Here is an 18565-nt window from a genome sequence, read left to right as displayed (position 1 = left end):
ACACCATCACTCAGGGAGGTGGTCTTCCTACACTGATCAGTTCATGTAGGCTGTGTCTGTGGTACAGGGTTGCGCTGGCATAGTAGTGCCTATAGCATAGACGTGGCCTCATTCGCTGACCCTCTGGAGCCACGAGAGCTACCTGGTATTTCCCAGCAGTGTGCTGCCCTGGGCTAACATGTCCCTTTCTCTCCCTCCCGTGCTGGGCAGATGGCTACAAAGTGGTCTTTGTGCGCCGGAGCCCCCTGGTGCTTGTGGCCATGGCTCGGACGCGGCAGTCGGAGCAGGAGATCACTCATGAGCTCCTCTACATCTACTACCAGATCCTCAGTCTGCTCACCTGGACCCAACTCAACCACATCTTCCAACAGAAGCAGAACTATGACCTACGCAGGCTGCTAGCGGGCTCCGAGCGCATCACCGACAACTTGCTGGACCTGATGGCTCGGGACCCCAGCTTCCTGATGGGTGCCGCGCGCTGCCTGCCAATGACAGCGGGGCTCAGGGACACCGTGAGCACCTGCCTCCAGCAGGCCAAGGCCAAAAGCCTAGTGTTCTCCATCCTGCTGTCCAGGAACCAGCTGGTGTCTCTGGTGAGGAAAAAGGACCAGTTCCTGCATCCCATTGACCTGCATTTACTCTTCAACCTCATTAGCTCCTCCTCCTCCTTCCGTGAGGGTGAGGCCTGGACTCCTATCTGCCTGCCCAAGTTCAACTCCAGCGGCTTCTTCCATGCCCACATCTCATACCTGGAGCAGGACATGGACCTGTGCCTGCTCCTGGTCTCCACCAACCGTGAGGACTTCTTCACTGTCTCCGACTGCAAGCGCCGGTTCCAGGAGCGCCTGCGGAAGCGTGGCGTGTCCCATGCACTGCAGGAGGCCCTGCGCACCCCCTTCTACAGCGTCTCCCAAGTGGGGATCCCGGACCTCAGACACTTCATCTACAAATCCAAGAGCTCAGGTCTCTTCACCAGGTGAGAGTTGAGGTGGGTTTGGTATCCATCACTCGACGCGGAGTCAATGGGAGCGTGCATGGCTGGGATGAGTCCCTGGAGCTGCTCTATGCCATCAGAGCCCATGGGTAGCTCCCAGCTGTGGCCATGACAGTCAGTGCCAGCCAGAGCTGCTTCCCTGCCTGCCAGATCCTGGGCTGCCACAAGGCTGGTGCCAGGGACTGATGGTGCCTGGGTCAGCCTGTGAGTCTCACGGTGCCCCAGAGCCACCACTTGTGCTTACAGCTGGCATTGCATTAGAGCCACACATGGCACCTTGTGCACCACAGTGCAGGTCAGAGACACACGAAGCCCTGGGGTATGTTACTGGGGGTCAGGGTGGGTCTCTCCCAGGTGTGCCCTGAGCAGCTGGCTGTGGGCGGCTCTCAGTGCAGAGGGGATCTTTGCAGGCCCGGCACAGGGCTGCAGGGTGGCAGCTCTAAGGGGGTGCCCTGCAGCCAGAGTCAGGGAGCTCACGAAGCAGCTTCCCCACCCTGACAGTGATTGGTGCTCGGGAGAAGACACCCGCCGCACTGGCCTGAATGCCTCATGTTCCCAGTGCTGCTCCTGACAGTGCAGCTTCCCGCTGCTGGCCAAGATAGGCCAGGCTCCAGGCAGCTGGTGCCAGATGGGTCTAGACCTTGTCTGCACACTAGTGCTCCCAACACTGCTCTGGCTCGGGGAGTTGTATCACTGGTGGCATGATGGGAGGGGGAACATCCAGCCAGGTTGCGGTGTGTGCCTCCAACTGCAGCCGGCTTCCTAATGAATTGCTCTGGAGGGCTCACTTACCCCCATCCCCCATATGCCCAGAGTGCTCTTTGGACAGCAGCCTGGACTGTCCCCCACTGCGGGTGGCACTGATTTGCAGGGACCCCTGTGGTTGGTCTAGGAACAGCTGCCAGGATTCCAGGGCAATGCCATCCAGAAGGTCCTCTTGTGCATGGCTTGAAGACTGGTGTGGGCTGGGGGACGTAGAGAGGCCTCCATGGCAAATCCTGGCAAAAAGCAAATGCCGGGGTCTCCACTGGTCTAGCAAGGCCTGTGTGTTCATTTGCATATTACATTACCCAGACCTCTTTGCACCAGAGACAGAGAGCAGTGAAGGACCTGCTCCTCCTCACCTTGCAGGCTACCTGCTCTTCACAGCGCCCAGTGCTGGGTCCTTCATTGGGTCCAAGAGTTTCCTTGAGAGGAGTTGGCAGTGACAGGCAGGTGCCAGCAAGTGTGCAATTTCCATCAGAGTCACCTGCAATGAGTTGGCAGACATGGGTGAGTGCTCCATCACCCTGCAAGGTGTGCAGGTTAGCTGCACATGTTGCCCACTGGGTTCAGTAGCTTTGTGTGACCCACTGCAGCTGTTCTGGGACAAGGAGTTCTGTTGCTGTGTTGCTTACCCTGGTCAGGTTAATGTTCTGGGGGGTTAATCAAAGGGCAATTTGTTTTTTTCCAGCCCTGAGATTGAGGCTCCTATGTCCAGTGAGGAGGAGAAGCAGAGACTGTTGGAACTATACCAGTACCTACACAGCCGTGCCCACAACTCCTCCCGCCCCCTGAAAAACATCTACTTCACAGGACCCAGTGAAAATCTTCTGGCTTGGGTAAGAACCACTCATCCTTCCATCAGCTACTCCACATTTAGAAAGTGTGGACCAGCCAAGACTCTGTCATTTGAGCTAAAGGATTAGTGCTGGCAGCAGTAGTAGACTTTTCTCCTCTTATTATGACCAGCCACCAGAGGGGGCAAAGACCCACATGCCATATTGGGGGTAACAAGCTGAGATAGGAGAGCTAGAGTACACTGAAGTGGTCTGGCTAGCGTGTATGTTCCACTGGTCTCTGCATGAAATTTCCTCTGCATGGAACCTGGATACCAACCCAGAGTCAGATGAGTGCCTGGGAAATACATGGGAGAGAGAGAAAATAAGAACTGCTCAGTGTGTGTCATAAACCCTATACTATTGCTGCTCAGGGGAATCTCCTTTAGTTCAAGTGGCAGAGTCCTGGGCTTTTGGCGTAGGCAGGCCAATCTGAGTTCCAGCCCTGCCTCCACCATGGTGTTCCAAATGGCCATGGTTTTGCAGCACAGTGACAACCATTATGTGTAACCAGGGGTTTCATAGATGATTCCATCTAGTCTGCCTCCCTCTGTAGAGACTGCCCCCACAATTATTGCTGTTTGAACTAGGGCAGATATTATAGAAAAACATCCCATCTGGATTTAAAAATGGTCAGTGATGGAGAGCCCACCACAACCCTGGGTAAGTTGTTCCCATGGTTAATGCCCCTCACCGTTAAAAATGTACACCTTATTTCCAGTCTAGTTTTGCCTACCTTCAGCTTCCACCCATTGGGCTGTGTTAGACTTTCTGGCCTGAAGAGCCCATTGTTAAATATGACCTTAAAGTCTATGAGTCTATAAAATATCTGTTCCCCTTGTAGATACTTACAGACTGTGATTCTAGTCACCTCTTCACCTTCTTGTTGTTACGCTAAATTGATTGAGCTCCTTGCATGCCTCATTATAAGGCAGGTTCTCCAATCCTTTAATCAGCCTCGTGGCTCTTCTCTAAACCTGCTCCAATTTGTCAACATCCTTCTTTGCTGCCATACTCTTGCTGCTCCTCTGAGAGGCCATCTCTAGTGTGCATCCTCACACAACAGATGTGAGATCTTTAGGTTGTAGCACAATGATGCTGGACCCCGTTGTGATACAATGTGAAGACACAGCTAGCGTTGTTCTAGTGTTGTTCTGCCAGCTGGGGGTTGCCCCATGCTCTGGCTTTTATGGGAGAGTCCTAGCTTTATTGGAGTTCTTGATGTGCCAGCATGTACCCATTGCAGCATGCAATGCTCCATGTTGAGCTGAGATAGTTTCCAGTATGCAGTGCAGCAAGGCCTTTCCCCAGGCCTCATCTCCATGTTAGAGATGAGGGCTGCTGCATTCTAGGAAAAGTAGCTGCTAGTCTAGGACATGAGTGGGCATAATTTGGGCATCTCCCTGGAATGGAAAGGTTAAATCCATTGTTTTGTACAAATCCAGGGAGCTCCCGGGAGGAGGGGATGGCCCTTACAGGTTTCAAACTTTCATAAGCAGAATGGACAATGTTAATTACTGAAATGTGCCAACCACCTTTGCTCCCCAGTTAGGAGGTGGAAAACCCTGTCCGCTTGCAGTCTCTAATGTATGTGTCTTCATAACCCCCCCATGCAGCAGTGCTGCCCTCCCCATTGCTCAGATGGGGAAATTGAGGCCAGAGAGACTACATGATCTGGGCCAAGATCTGTAACAGGGCAAGGAATTGAACCCCCACCTCCTAGGTTAGTGACTTCATTATTGGGCCATCCTCCTAGACCCCTCCTGGCATCTGGAGGCAGGCTCTGTGTCCAGGCACTGACTGGGATTGGCTCCCATCTCTCCCCCAGGTGACCAGTGCCTTTGAGCTCTACGTGTGCTACAGCCCCCTGGGGACCAAGGCAGCCGCTGTCAGCGCTGTCAACAAGCTGATGAAGTGGATCCGCAGGGAAGAGGACCGACTTTTCATCCTGACACCGCAGACCTACTGATGGGTGCTGTGCCATGCCAGCCATGCCCAGAAGATTCCCGGCTCTGATCAGAACACCCCCTGGGGCAGGTCCCTCCCTCCCAGTGTGCGTGGGTGATGGTGGGAAAGGGGCACCCTTTGGAAGCAGAGTCCTCTGCCCCCCAACGCAGGGAAAGCACATTAATAGGGCTGTTAAATAGCAGATTTTAGAGACCCTAAAGCTTCCCAAGTTGCCTGGCACTGTGACCAGGACTCAGTGGAGACCCCTGCTACTGAGGGGCCGCCCCACCTAGACACGCATTCCCCACTACAGCCTCCAGCCAGTGCTTCTACCTCACCTGCCACTTCTCAGCCTCCCCACACCATCCTGCTTCCCTACCCTGTTGGGACACTCTTCATTCCTGGGGTATATCTCTCAGTCTAGGGGAGTAGGGGAATCCCCCTGTTGCTAGCTGCCTCCATGGTGGGGCAGGGGAGGGGTAGGTGCTCAGTCTGCACTGGGCTCCTAGGACCCCTGGTTCCTCCTGTAGCACCGCCCCTCTTTTCTCCATCACTAGACTATTCCCAGAGCGCTGAGGTGGCATCTCCACCACCCCAGACCCACTCCGCTATCCCTGGCCTCCAGGTCTCTGAGCCAGGGGTCACTGCCTGTGCACCGCAGAACCTGCTGGCTCCACCTCTGCCCCAGTTATCTGCCAGGCTCAGGCATTCTGCCTGGGTCCCCAAGGGACAGGTTCTCAGGAGTGTTGGTGGGCAGGACACACAGGGCAACCTGCCATGAGCAGGAAGGGCTGTACTGCCCAGCGGCTTGGCCACTTGGTGTCATCCCTCTCCCTGCTGTCTTCCAGCTTTCCCCTGCTCCTGGCATCTTGATGCCAGCATCTCCCAGCCAGGCCCTTCACAGACCTGTTGGAGGCCTGGGGGGCAGGGAGCACCCAGACAGGAAGAACAGGCCCTTTGGGCTCCAAAGTGAGGAGGCCCTCACGTCGCCTTGTGTTGGCCTAGTCATTCTGGGGAAGGCAGGGTGGCTGGGTCCCCAACCCCAGAAGGATTCGCCCTCAGGTCTCCATTAGTCAGTGCCGACCTCTCCCACCCCCAGGTATTCCCTGGATCTCGCCCAAGCCCGGATCACAGGCAGTTTGCCTGTCCCTGCGGCTGGGTTTTCAGAGTCAGCTCGGCAGCTGATCTGTGTTCATGGCCATGGCACCGGATCCTGGGATGGGGCTGGAGGAGGAAATCAACACCACTGAATAAAGGCTGCAGAGAAATGATGGTGGTTTTATTGCGGGGGATGGCCACGTGGTGGCAGCAGAGGATGAGAGTGGGAAAGGGCTGGGTCCAGGGTCTGAGGTTAAAGCCAGTTTCCATTGTGAACCGCACCGGGACCCCTGTTAACTGTCTCTGAAAAGCCAAACGATCTTCGTTGTAGCCCAAACTGTTTCTGTTGCAGCCTGAACATGCTTGGCACAACTGGATGTCCTACTGTCCTTGCAGTGCTTTACAATGATTATCAGTTGTTCCTATTTTCAGGAATTTGCAATACTACAGCCCAGAACAAATGTCCCATGCGGGGTTAATAAAGTAGGTGCTATGGCCCGGCAGGGGCAAGGGCCGCCAGCAGCCCTGCAATGTGCCACTGACTCAAGCAGACTTTGGAATTGGACTGGGATGGTGCCAGTGGTAGGCCCAGGTCGAGCCAGCACCACGTGCTTGTCCGTGGCCACACCTGCTCCTGGGCCCTGCCCCAGCACAGATAAGGGAAATAATCTATAGCGGTATGAGGCACCTTGATCCTATCCCCTCAGTGTAGCTGCAGTGGTAAGATCTCACTCCCCTGAACTGCCAGTCAGCCTGGGCCCAGAGGAGAGGATACAGCAGCCCTGGCTGTCCTGTCGGCCTGCTGGGAGGGAGATGTGTCCCTGGGAAACAGGGAGTGTGACTAGCAGGTGGCAGTCACTGACCTGTCCCAAGAGACCACAGAAAATCGGGCCCCCAGCTCCAAGGGTGGAGAAGGATTTGTCTGGGACTTGGAGGATTTTTTCTTCCCTTGCTCACTGCGGGCTCATGAGTGTGAAAGGCACCTAGGGCACACAGGGAGCTCTCCATAAACAGGGCTGGGGAGTGGGAAGATGGTTGGAGCAGCCAGTGCCTGCTGCCCAGTGGGAAATCTGGACTCCCAGGATCTGCACAGTGCAGCTATAAACCACATCCTCCCTGGCAGATTTCACAACCTTGCCAGTTATTGCCTCATCTGCCCTGAACCTTGGCCTACAGAGCTCAGCAGCCAGGGATCCCATTCCATGCAAACCTAGGTGCCCTTCGCCACTACCAGTGTGGTGAGTCTCCAGGGCGTTGAGTTTTGGGGTGTCAGTGACCTAGTTTGAGAAGGGCAGCCTTCCCTCTGCCTTTCAAGGCTCTGTTGCTATCTTGGGTACCTGGCCCCCATGCCCAGCATATCTGAACCCCTCAATCCAGAAGAGACTGATCCTCACGTCCCGCCCTCCCATGCACAAGAGCTGTACTAGGGTAGGTTCACCCATAGAGAACTTCCTGGGCTGTCACAGGCTTCCAGTGTGACCCTGGGCAAGTCACTTAGCCTTGGTGCAGTGGGGATGCTAGTCCTGCACTGCCTCACGGCGGTGCAAGGGAAATGCACAATTAAGCCATGTGTTGAGAGCCACTGATGCCCTCTATAAGGTGTAATTATTGTTCTACAGATGGGAACAGAGGCACAGCGACAGACCAAAGCTCACACAGGGAGCGAACCAAAGCTGGGAACTGAATCCTGGTCATCTGGCTCTCAGGATAGGGGCAGCCTTCCACTCCATGCTCAGCCTCCACAGTCCAATTCCTGAACCTCCAGTACCTTCCCCTTCCTTCCACTGTACATGATGCACTACCAGGCCCAGTCCGGCATGGTGACACTCATTCGGGAAGCAGTCTCACTGGAGCGTAGGGCGAGGGCTGCTCCCATGTGTGTGGGTCTGCAGGGCTGTGCCCTTTGGGGAGAAGGGTAGCGGCTCTCAAATGCCGACAGTGTTATTGCTCCAGTGCGTCAATGCACACAGCGTTTTGCAGGCAAATCCCAAGAGCGGTGGTGTCTGCTGAGAGGGGATGAAGCCAACAGGGGATGAAGGAGGCCAGCAGGAGTGGACCACTGGCAGCGAGAAGGGCAGTGTGAGGATGAGGCTACGGATGGGATTCATTGTCCTGAGTCAGAGAGGCTGGTCTTGCAGGATGAACCCTGGGGAAGAAGACTCAGTGACGCAACCCAGAGCAGACGAAGGGCTCGGAAAGTTGGATCGAGCTAGTGCAACGTGCGTGCTGGGGGTTATGCCAGGGCAGCACCAGGCAGAGCCTTCAGGAAGAGGATGAGGCAGGTGGGCTCGCCGTGGGCAGAGGCTGGAGGCCGGTGGGTGGATCTGAGCAGGGAGCAGACAGGACCCCCATGGCGGGCCAAGGGAGGAGAGTTTGGCTGCAGTGGGCAGAATGGGCTGGACAGGAAAGGGGAGGAAGAGAAGGCTGTAGCCCTCAGGTGAGGCACAAGGCACCCAGGGCAGGAGAGAGCTGATCCCAAGGAGATGGGGAAGAACAATGGGGTTTTGCAGCAGCTGGCACAGGCTTGGAGAACGGAGGGTGAGGGGCCCCAGTTTTGCAGCATTTAACCTAGGGAAGCTGTGAGACCTCCCTGAGGAAATAACAGGGGTGCGGGGAGGGGAGCCCTGGCAGATGCAGATCTGAGTCTTGGGCACCAAGGAGGCAGCAGTACACTGGGGGCAGGCACACTTGTCTGGGGTGGGGACAGGTTTAGAATGGGAGCAAGTGTCAGCAGCTCCTGGGGAAGGAGGGGTCCACTGGAGAGGGTCCAAGAGATACAGGGAGGATGGGAAGTAGGAGAGGGCAGAAGCCTGGGAGGAGGGGGCAGGAGAAGGGAATCTTGAGTGGGGAGGGATAATCCCAAAGCCCAGGACAGAAGAAGGATGAAGGGCAAGCAGGTGGCAAGGAGACCCCTCGCTCAGCGAGGAGGGCTAGTTACTCTGGGGAGGGCTGGCTCTGCAGGTGGGCCCCAGCGGTGGTAGAGACTTGTGGGGGTAGCTAGCACATGCCAACACTTGGGGATGGCAGTGGGGTGGCAGCTGGCTCTTCTCCAGAGCGGAGGGAGAGAAGGCAGGATCAGCAACTCAGTTTCCTGGCAGGTGCCAGCCTGCATGCAGGGCACTTGGCAGACCCCATGGGTGAGCTAGCGCCACTGACACCAGCCAGGCCTGGCTGCCTGCACGCTCACCAGCCTATCCTGGTATGGGCCGCAGGTACTTCCAGCTCCCCTGCTGGGCCTGGCACAGTGGAAGGCAGGACCCCCTCCGCGGGTGTCAGAAAGCCCTGCTTGGAGCAAAGGGGCCAGAGCAGCTGGTTGCAAGGGCTGCCACCCAGAGGCAGGGCTGCCCAGAGGATTCAGGGAGCTTGGGGCAAAGCAATTTCGGGGGCTGCTTCCATAAAAAAAATTGCAATACTATATTCTCATGGGGGCGCCTGCGGGGCCCGGCGCAAATTGCCCCACTTGCTTCCCTCCCTCCCCCCCGCCCCCAGAGGTGGCCCTGGGAAAAATAATCCTTCCGCATCTCGGCACAAACCCAGTTTTAAGAAAACATCTTTACAAGGTATCACTGGTTCTCAGCATCAGCTAGTGCTAAAAGGCACTAAAGCTCATTAAAAGGGTTGGACAAATATTTTCCGTCAAAACTTTTTTTGGATCGAAAACTAGGAGTTTTTAAAAAGCAGAAAAAAATCACGGACAATGTCTGCTTTCCTTCAAAATTTGTTGTGGTTTTTTAATTGAAAAACTGAAATTAGTCTGCCAAAACCTGAATATGGTTTGGGGTTTCAGAAGTGTGTGGCCAAATATTTGCTGCTTGCTGTGTTTGATTGTTTAAAGAAACAATAAAAAAATTCTGCTTAAAAAAAATCCAAAACTTTTGAACCACCTTAGCTTGTGACCAAACGCCTGAGCCCATCCAGTCAGAGATTTTTCCAGGTTTCTGATACTCTGCTGGCTTCTTTGACTCATATCTGTCTCCATAGCTTTGGGTTCATTTAGGTTAGAACATAAGAACAGCCATACTGGGTCAGACCAAAGGTCCATCCAGCCCAGTATCCTGTCTACGTACAATGGTCAATGACAAGTGCCCCAGAGGGAGTGAACCTAATAGGTAATGATCAAGTGATCTCTCTCCTGTCATCCATCTCCACTCTCTGAATAACAGAGGCTAGGGACACCATTCCTTACTCATCCTGGCTAATAGCCATTAATGGACTTAACCTCCATCTGTTTCCTAGAGACTGGCTCCATGGGGTCCCTCACAAACTGGAGACGGTTATGGTGCGTTTGTCTTTAGTATAGCTTATGTACGTACTCCACTAACTGAGCATTTGAGCTTGTTCCAGAATCTGGGATGAGCCTGTGTTGTGAAAACTCAAATGCTCAAAATAGCACATGCATGTGAATGGACACAGGGTGCTAAAATTAAATTAACCCAGTGGTTCTCAAACTGGGGGTCGGGACCCCTCAGGGGGTCACAAAGTTATTACTGGGGATCGCAAGCTGTCAGCCTCCACCTCAAATCCCGCTTTGCCTCCAGCATTTATAATAGTGTTAAATATATAAAAAAGTGTTTTCAATTTGTAAGGAGGGGAGGGTTTGCACTCAGAGGTTTGCTATGTGGAAGGGGTCACCAGTATAAAAGTATGAGAACCACTGAATTAACCCCTCTGGAGCCTCAGGGAATGCAGGGGAGGGGGAGTCTCCCTTGGTAGGGTTGGGAAGAATATTGCTCTTCTCATGTGATCCCTCCCCCCAGTGGCTAATTTTAAATGAAGCTGCCCTCTCCTGACATGAATCTCCCTATAGCACTGAAATTGAATGTAGACTATAATTTGGCATTTGATAAATGAAAGGGATGGTAACCCTAATGGAAAAGCTAACAGCTTGGCTCTTCTGCAAGCCTCAAACTGCTGAATGAGCTTTAGGGTAGGGAAGGCTGTGCCTCCCAAACAGCCTGGCCCTGCCAGCCTATCCGACCCCTGCCCACTTCCTGCCCCCCAACTACCTGCCCCCCTCAGAATCCCAACCCATCCTGCTCCTTGTCCCCTCACCATCCCCCAGAGACTCCCATCTCCACCCCTCACCACCACCCCGGGACCCCACTCCTGCTCCCTGTCCCCTGACTGCCCCGACCCCTATCCACCCCCACCTCCTCGCTGAGTCCTGACAGACCCCGGAACGCCTACAATCCAACCTCCCATTCCCTGTCCCGTGACTGCCCCCCCACATCTACCCCCTAAATGTCCCTGGGACTCCCTGCCCCTTAGCCAACCCCCCAGGTCTCGGCCCCTTACCCCTGGCTCCCCCCTCACCTGGAGCCTCAGCGCACCCAGGAGCTTCACTTGACAGCTGCAGCGTGGTTCCAGCGGGGCCTGAGCTCCGCCCTGCTCAGAGCCGTGTGGTAAGGGGGCAGGGCTGCGAGCTCCAGGCCGTTCTGGGATGCTCCTGGATGCGCTGAGGCTCCAGGTGAGGGACAGAGGCTGGGTCGGGGCGGGAGCCTCATTCGTTCTCTTGGGGGCCCCACTTGCCCCCCCCCTCTGGGCGGCTGCCCAGAGGCAGGAATTCCAGTGACCAGCTGTCACCAGCTCGAGGTGTGGTCCGGGGTGGGTCACTGCTGCCCTTGCCAGGACCTCTTAGTTTGCCCCAGCAGGGCAATTGTTTGACTCTGACTGAGTCCAGAAGTACGCCTCAGTCTCTGAGCTGTGCCCAGGGAGGCAGCCTGGAGCAGGGGTGCTGTCCCTCCGCTGTTCCAGGCCTTTCTCCCTCTCTCTCCACTGCTCTCTCCCATTTGTTAGCAGGCCTTGGTTCCTTCACTGGGTGCAGCTGGATGCCCTAGGGCAACTTTCTAGTTGCACAAAACCAAATACAGTAGCCCTACCCCTTCCCAAGGCCCTGCCCCTATCCTGCACTTTCCCTGAGGCCCCACCCCTACTCACTACATTCCCCCTCCCTCAATGGCTCGCTCTCCCCCACCCTCACTCACTTTCACTGGGCTGGGGTAGAGGGTTGGGGTGCAGGAGGGGGTGAGGGCTCTAACTGGGGTGTGGGCTCCAGGGTGGGGCCAGAAATGTAGGGTTGTCAAGGCTGATTCCCCACTCTGGCATTTTGAGTGTAGAAGTGGGGGCCCGCATGGATTCTTACAATTAATACTGGCCACTCCACGCTTGTATTAAACTCCCAAGGTTACAGCTTTTCTCTGACCTTGGATGGGTAGATGCTGCCACCACCCAAGTGCAAAAACTCCTTTGAGAATCCAGGAAGGTGCACTTGGTCCTTCCTGGGCGGTACCCTCAAGCCCTTTCACCCCCCCCACTCTGGGGAAGAGCTGAGAAAGAAAAACAAAGGAAATCAGTTGTTGCCACCATCTAATTAAACAATGTGCACAAACCTCTTAGGACACAAAAATCCAATCCTGTTCTTAAAAAAGGCAAATTTTATTAAAAACAAAAAGAAAGAAAATACATCTGGAAACTCAGGCTACTGCTAAATTTAAAAAGAGCAAATACAAGGATTAGGTATCAACAATAGTTTCTTGAGGTTACATGCAGAACAAAAGCATTTGGAGTTAGCACAGAGAAGTCCACAAGCCATAAAGAAATAAAAAAGAGATAAATCTAATTGCATCTTCCTACCATTCCCTGATCTACTTACATATCTGGGGTTTAAAATGAGTAGTTTCTAGGTATGACCTGATGATTATTCATACCTGGCCCAAAGCTTTTTACAGCATTGCTGTTCTGTTCCCTCTCTCCAAAGAACAACAAAAGGGGAGTCTCATTTCCATTTTAAAAAGTTCTAGCTTTGCCATTGGCTCTTTTGGCCAGGTGCTCACTCACTACCTTTTATCTATGCATCACAATGACTTTTAACCTTTACACGTGTAAGCAGAGTCAGGATGAGCCCTACCCTGACATCTGGTGGTGAATTATGGGGAGTGTGGAAAGGAGTTTTAAGTATTTGCATTGGCACACCCACCCCATCTAGCATAGCGCATGGCAGCCTGGGATGGTTATTTTAACAGCTCTGGGATCCCCAATTTCTTTGTTACTGGGGCAAGAGGAATTAAGTGTTGTCACCCAATTATGTGAATGAGGAACTACGAGACTGCTTTATGACAGAGATGTCTCAATATAAATTAAGTGACAAGGGACATGGGTTCCAAAACCCAGTAATTGAGAGAGGTTGGGGACTGGTGTGTGTACCTGATGGTATGGACCCCTTTTGAGAGCCTGAAACACCAATTGTATAGCCTCCTCTCTCCACTGTTAAAGAGTAGAGCTAATTTTGATTCTATTAGGAGTCCATCTAAAGGCTGCTGAGCTGAATTCATGTTAGGCCAATACTGCACCAGCACTGGGGCTCCCCTACTATGAGCTGAAATCCCTAAGAGTTGAAATCACTAAAGAGCTGGAATTACTGAGCTCAGAGCATGGAGTGCTGTGCTAACTAGTGGGGGAGCCTGAAGACCTATTGCTAAGTGGCTGGCAGAGCGGAGCAGTTTGCAGCATGTTGGAGCAGCTCATGGAACAGTGAGTGGAGTGGAGTGGTTTGTGGGGATGGCTGGAGGAGAGGCACGGCTGGTGAAGTGGAGCTGGTCATGGTGAAGGCTGCAGCAGAATCCACGGAGAGGTGGAGCAGTTGGCCTTGGCCCATGTAAGGTGCCCTTACCACTCTGTGTGGGCCCTCCCCCCATTTCCACCCGGGCTGAGGGGGGTAAAACTCTGCAGATAAACTTTTGAACTCTGGGGTAGCACTGACCAGAGACTTTTGGGTTGTTGGACTTTGGGGTGATTGGACTTAAGACCCTAACTGGGAAGGATATTGCCAAACGTACTTGGAGGTGGGTTTTTTGCTTATGGTTTGTGTTATAATCCTGTTTGTGGTGTTTCTCCAATGCGATGCCGCATTGTTTCCCTCCTTTATTAAAAGGATTTTGCTACAGTCAGACTCCGTGCTTGCGAGAGGGGAAGTATTGCCTCCTAGAGGCGCCCGGGGTGGTGGTATGTAAGTGTCCCAGGTCACTGGGTCAGGGCTCGAGCCGGTTATGCATTGTGTTATTGAAACGGAACCCCTGGATACTGAACCCGGCCATTGTTGCTGCCAACTCAGAGGGGCAGAAGGGTTACACAGATAAATCAAGTAGAGAATAGCTACTAAGAGGGATTTTATAGCTAATTGGCTGTCGGGTCCATAAAAGGGAGCTACCTTGCTGGCTGCTTCTGGGGTGCAGCACGGTGCCAGCCAGGACAGGGAGGAACTAGTCTGTCTTAGCGCTGCAGCACCACCAACTTGACTTTTAATGGCCTGGTCAGTGGTGCTGACCGGAGCCATCAGGGTCCCTTTTTGACCGGGTGTTCCAGAATACCTGGTCACCCTCAGGTGCCTGCCAGCTGAGTGTGGGTGGGATGCTTATTGGCAGACAGGAGGGACTCCCTTCCCTCCTGCCCAAGATCAGTATGTGTCTGTAGACTCCATTACATCTCCTCCCCTGCTAGAGACCAGGACCCAGCCTTGATTGTTATAGGCTACTTCTGTAGATGGAAAATCTGTGTTATGATGCAAACCTCCTGCCTGGTGTTGTATCCAGAAGGCATATGGGTATAGCAACACGTACCATCTCATGATCCTTGGTTTGACTCATCCATCACATTTAGTCAGCACAGAGGCGGGCGTGTGATCGGTAACTAGCATGAGCTTGTTTCCTAGGAGATAGTATCACAGGCTCTCTCTTGCCCATTTGGCAGCCAAGCACTCCTGCTTTATCACTGAGTATGCTTTCTCACAGGGAAGAGTTTCTGGTTGATATAGACTATCGGGTGTTCCTCTTCATCTGAAATGATGGCCCCAGCCCTGATTCTGCTGCTTCTGTTTGTACTATGAATTCCTTTTTTGAAGTCCAGGCAATACAGCACTCATAGAATATCAGGGTTGGAAGGGACCTGAGGAAGTCACCAAGTCCAACTCCTGCTTAAAGCAGGACCAATCCCCAGACGATTTTTACCCCAGTTCCCTAAATGGTCCCCTCAAGGACTGAAACTCACACCCTGGGTTTAGCAGACCAATGCTCAAACCACTGAGCTATCCCTCCCCTCCTGCTGGTCAAGAGCATCTCGTAGGCCTGTGAGGCATGAACCTTGTTGACTAAGGATCGAACATGTCCTCCACTGACTCTATGTCCCCTGGTAACGGGCCTCTTCCTTCCTATTGCCATTTTGTGGAATTAAGACGTTACCCTGACTTTTATTAGTGATCGGAGGATAGCGGCAACTTTAACTTTAACTGATAAACTCAACATTAACAAGTCACCTGGACCCGATGGCATTCACCCAAGAGTTCTGAAAGAACTCAAATGTGAAGTTGCGAAACTATTAACTAAGGTTTGTAACCTGTCCTTTAAATCAGCTTCGGTACCCAATGACTGGAAGTTAACTAACGTAACGCCAATATTTAAAAAGGGCTCTAGAGGTGATCCCAGCAATTACAGACCAGTAAGTCTAATGTCGGTACCGGGCAAATTAGTCGAAACAATAGTTAAGAATAAAATTGTCAGACACATAGAAAAACATAAACTGTTGAGCAATAGTCAACATGGTTTCTGTAAAGGGAAATCGTGTCTTACTAATCTATTAGAGTTCTTTGAAGGGGTCAACAAATGTGGACAAGGGGGATCCAGTGGATATAGTGTACTTAGATTTCCAGAAAGCCTCTGACAAGGTCCCTCACCAAAGGCTCTTACATAAATTAAGCAGTCATGGGATAAAAGGGAAGGTCCTTTTATGGATTAAGAATTGGTTAGAAGACAGGGAACAAAGGGTAGGAATTAATGGTAAATTCTCATAATGGAGACGGGTAACTAGTGGTGTTCCCCAAGGGTCAGTCCTAGGACCAATCCTATTCAATTTATTCATAAATGATCTGGAGAAAGGGGTAAACAGTGAGGTGGCAAAGTTTGCAGATGATACTAAACTACTCAAGATAGTTAAGACCAAAGCAGATTGTGAAGAACTTCAAAAAGATTTCACAAAACCAAGTGATTGGGCAACAAAATGGCAAATGAAATTTAATGTGGCTAAATGTAAAGTAATGCACATTGGAAAAAATAACCCCAACTATACATACAATATGATGGGGGCTAATTTAGCTACAACAAGTCAGGAAAAAGATCTTGGAGTCATTGTGGACAGTTCTCTGAAGATGTCCACGCAGTGTGCAGAGGCGGTCAAAAAAGCAAACAGGATGTTAGTAATCATTAAAAAGGGGATAGAGAATATGACTGAGAATATATTATTGCCCTTATATAAATCCATGGTACACCCACATCTTGAATACTGTGTACAGATGTGGTCTCCTCACCTCAAAAAAGATTTTCTAGCACTAGAAACAGTTCAGAAAAAAGCAACTAAAATCATTAGGGGTTTGGAGAGGGTCCCATATGAGGAAAGATTAAAGAGGCTAGGCCTCTTCAGCTTGGAAAAGAGGAGACTAAGGGGGGATATGACAGAGGTATATAAAATCATGAGCGATGTTGAGAAAGTGGATAAGGAAAAGTTATTTACTTATTCCCATAATACAAGAACTAGGGGTCACCAAATGAAATTAATGGGCAGCAGGTTTAAAACAAATGAAAGGAAGTTCTTCTTCATGCAGCGGACAGTCAACCTGTGGAACTCCTTACCTGAGGAGGTTGTGAAAGCTAGAACTAAGGCAGTGTTTAAAAGAGAACTGGATAAATTCATGGTGGTTAAGTCCGTAAATGGCTATTAGCCAGGATGGGTAAAGAATGGTGTCCATAGCCTCTGTTCATCAGAGGATGGAGATGGATGGCAGGAGAGAGATCACTTGATCATTGCCTGTTAGGTTCACTCCCTCTGGGGCACCTGGCATTGACCACTGTCGGTAGACAGATACTGAGCTAGATGGACCTTTGGTCTGACCCGGTACGGCCATTCTTATGTTCTTATGTTCTTAACTAGATGGGAGTCCCAATCCTTACTACAGATCACTACGCTGTCTAAGTATGTCACCGCATATTGACTGTGCTGTTGGAGTATTTGGTCCATCAAATGCTGAAATGTGGCTGCTGTCTTGTGTAACCCAAAAGGCATGGTCCTAAAATGGAACAGGCCGAGTGGCGTAGAGATCTTTGGACATCCAGCGTTAAGGGAATCTGCCTATACTCTTTAGTTAAATCCAAAGTGGTGATGTATTTGGCTTCTCCCAGTCACTCTAAGAGTTCATCCACTCATGGCATGAGGTAGGCATCGAATTTGGAAATCACATTTGCTTTCCTGAAGTCTATGCAGAAATGTAGTGAGCCATCTGGCTTTGAGACCAGCATGATGGGGCTCCTCCACTCACTCTGGGCCTCTTCTATCAACATGGTCCTGATCTCTCTCTTGGCAGCCCCCCTCAACTTGTTGGGGATTGGTAGGAGCCCTTCCCATTTTACTTTATCAGATTCTGTACTAATGTGATGTTGTGCTAGGAACATCTTCCCAGGTAGATATGAGAATATCCATGGGAAAGTTGCCACTAGCTGGAACCCCTGCTCCTTTTGCTCCTGGCTGGCTCAAGTTCTGTCTGAAGGTACGAAGCCTTTATTTAGGCAGTCATCACCTTGGAGTCCTAGTTCCAGTTTCTCCAGAAACAGTGTGACAAAAAGGTTTTCCCTGGCCTTTCCAGGGCTTTGGTAAGTTTACATGATATACCTGCTGTTCCTTTCTCTTCCCTGGCTGTCTAATCACGTAGTCTACAGTCCGCATTTTCTTTGATACCTCGTAAGGGTCCTGCCATTTGGCCATTAACTTTGCCTCAGAGCTTGGAAGAAGCAACAGGACTCATTTGAAGGACGTGCATGGCCTCCAGCCTTTCAAGTAACTTTAAACCACACTGTGCTATGTTCTCAGCTCTTGGTTATTGGCCTTCCCAGATGCCCTGTACCAGGTTGAGTATGCCCCTTGACTGTCATCCAAATAGCAACATGAATGGCAAAAACCTTGTTGAAGCTTGGTGCACCTCTCTACTGGGAGTAGTTGGTCCCAGTGTCAGGGATCCTGGGCAATGAACTTCTTGAGCATCCCCTTGAGTGTCTGATTGACCCTTTCCCCAAGGCCATCTGTCGGGGTGGTCGTAGGTGGATGTGCATCAGGGTTTGATTTATAATAGTTCCCATACCTCTCCCATCAGGTGGGATGTGAAATTTGTCCCCTGGTCCACCAGTACTTCTTTGGGAAACCCAACCTCGCAAGGACTTTCAGTAGCTCCTTGGCTATCATCTTAGCATTCATAGACTATAGTGGTATAGCTTCTGGGTGTCTGGTGACATAATCCTCAATGACAAGTATATGCTGATGTCCCGTGGTGTTCTTCTCTAGGGGACCTATAAAGTCAATCCCTATCCTTTCCATGGGGGCATCCACCAAGGGGAGAGGCAATAGTGGGGCTTGTGGGCTTTCCTTAGGGGCCGTCAATTGACATTTGGAACATGAAGTGCAGAAATCCTTAACCTCCTTAAAGATTCCTGGCCAAAAGTATTGGGCCAGGATTCTCAGTTATGTCTTGTCTTTCCCCAGTTGTACTGCACATGGTGTTGTGTGGGCCAAATGCACTAACCCACAGCGGTATATGTGTCGAACTAGCAGTTGCGTCCTTATCTCTTGTATCTGTTTGTCTTGGTCAACATGATATAACCAGTCTGCCCTCAGGGCAAAATGTGGGTACTGCTGGGCCTTTAGGGGATCCACATCTTCATCATCTATCATGACTACTTGTTCGAAGGCTCAACTCAAGGTCTCATCATTTCTTTGTTGCATGTGGAAATCAGAGAACCTGGTTAGATTCTCCAGGTCAAGTTGCAGAGGGAGTGGTGTATCGGGGCTCATGGATGTTTCTTCTCCGGGCTCATCTGCCTCACAGGCATCAGTTCCA

At 51.7% G+C, this 18565-nt stretch overlaps 1 protein-coding gene across 10 annotated transcripts in view; it reads left to right on the top strand.

Moving 5' to 3' along the window:
- MON1A (MON1 homolog A, secretory trafficking associated) overlaps window positions 1-9030 on the top strand; it is a 34897-nt gene extending 25867 nt beyond the window's left edge. For 6 of the 10 annotated variants that reach the window (XM_030569480.1, XM_030569487.1, XM_030569486.1 and 3 more), the window contains 3 exons: window positions 211-976; window positions 2448-2595; window positions 4421-9030. In XM_030569480.1, coding sequence (XP_030425340.1) covers window positions 211-976; window positions 2448-2595; window positions 4421-4561 — 1055 coding nt within the window. In that variant the 3' untranslated portion in view covers window positions 4562-9030. Of the gene's footprint in view, window positions 1-210; window positions 989-2447; window positions 2596-4208; window positions 4368-4420 lie in introns of those variants that run through there. The other 4 variants (XM_030569478.1, XM_030569479.1, XM_030569481.1 and 1 more) reach the window with 3 other exon arrangements.
- Window positions 9031-18565: the final 9535 nt, after the last annotated feature.

Source organism: Gopherus evgoodei, chromosome 7, assembly GCF_007399415.2.
Source record: "Gopherus evgoodei ecotype Sinaloan lineage chromosome 7, rGopEvg1_v1.p, whole genome shotgun sequence".
In the NCBI taxonomy this organism is placed as follows: domain Eukaryota; kingdom Metazoa; phylum Chordata; order Testudines; family Testudinidae; genus Gopherus; species Gopherus evgoodei.
This window is presented reverse-complemented; position numbering and strand designations above follow the sequence as displayed.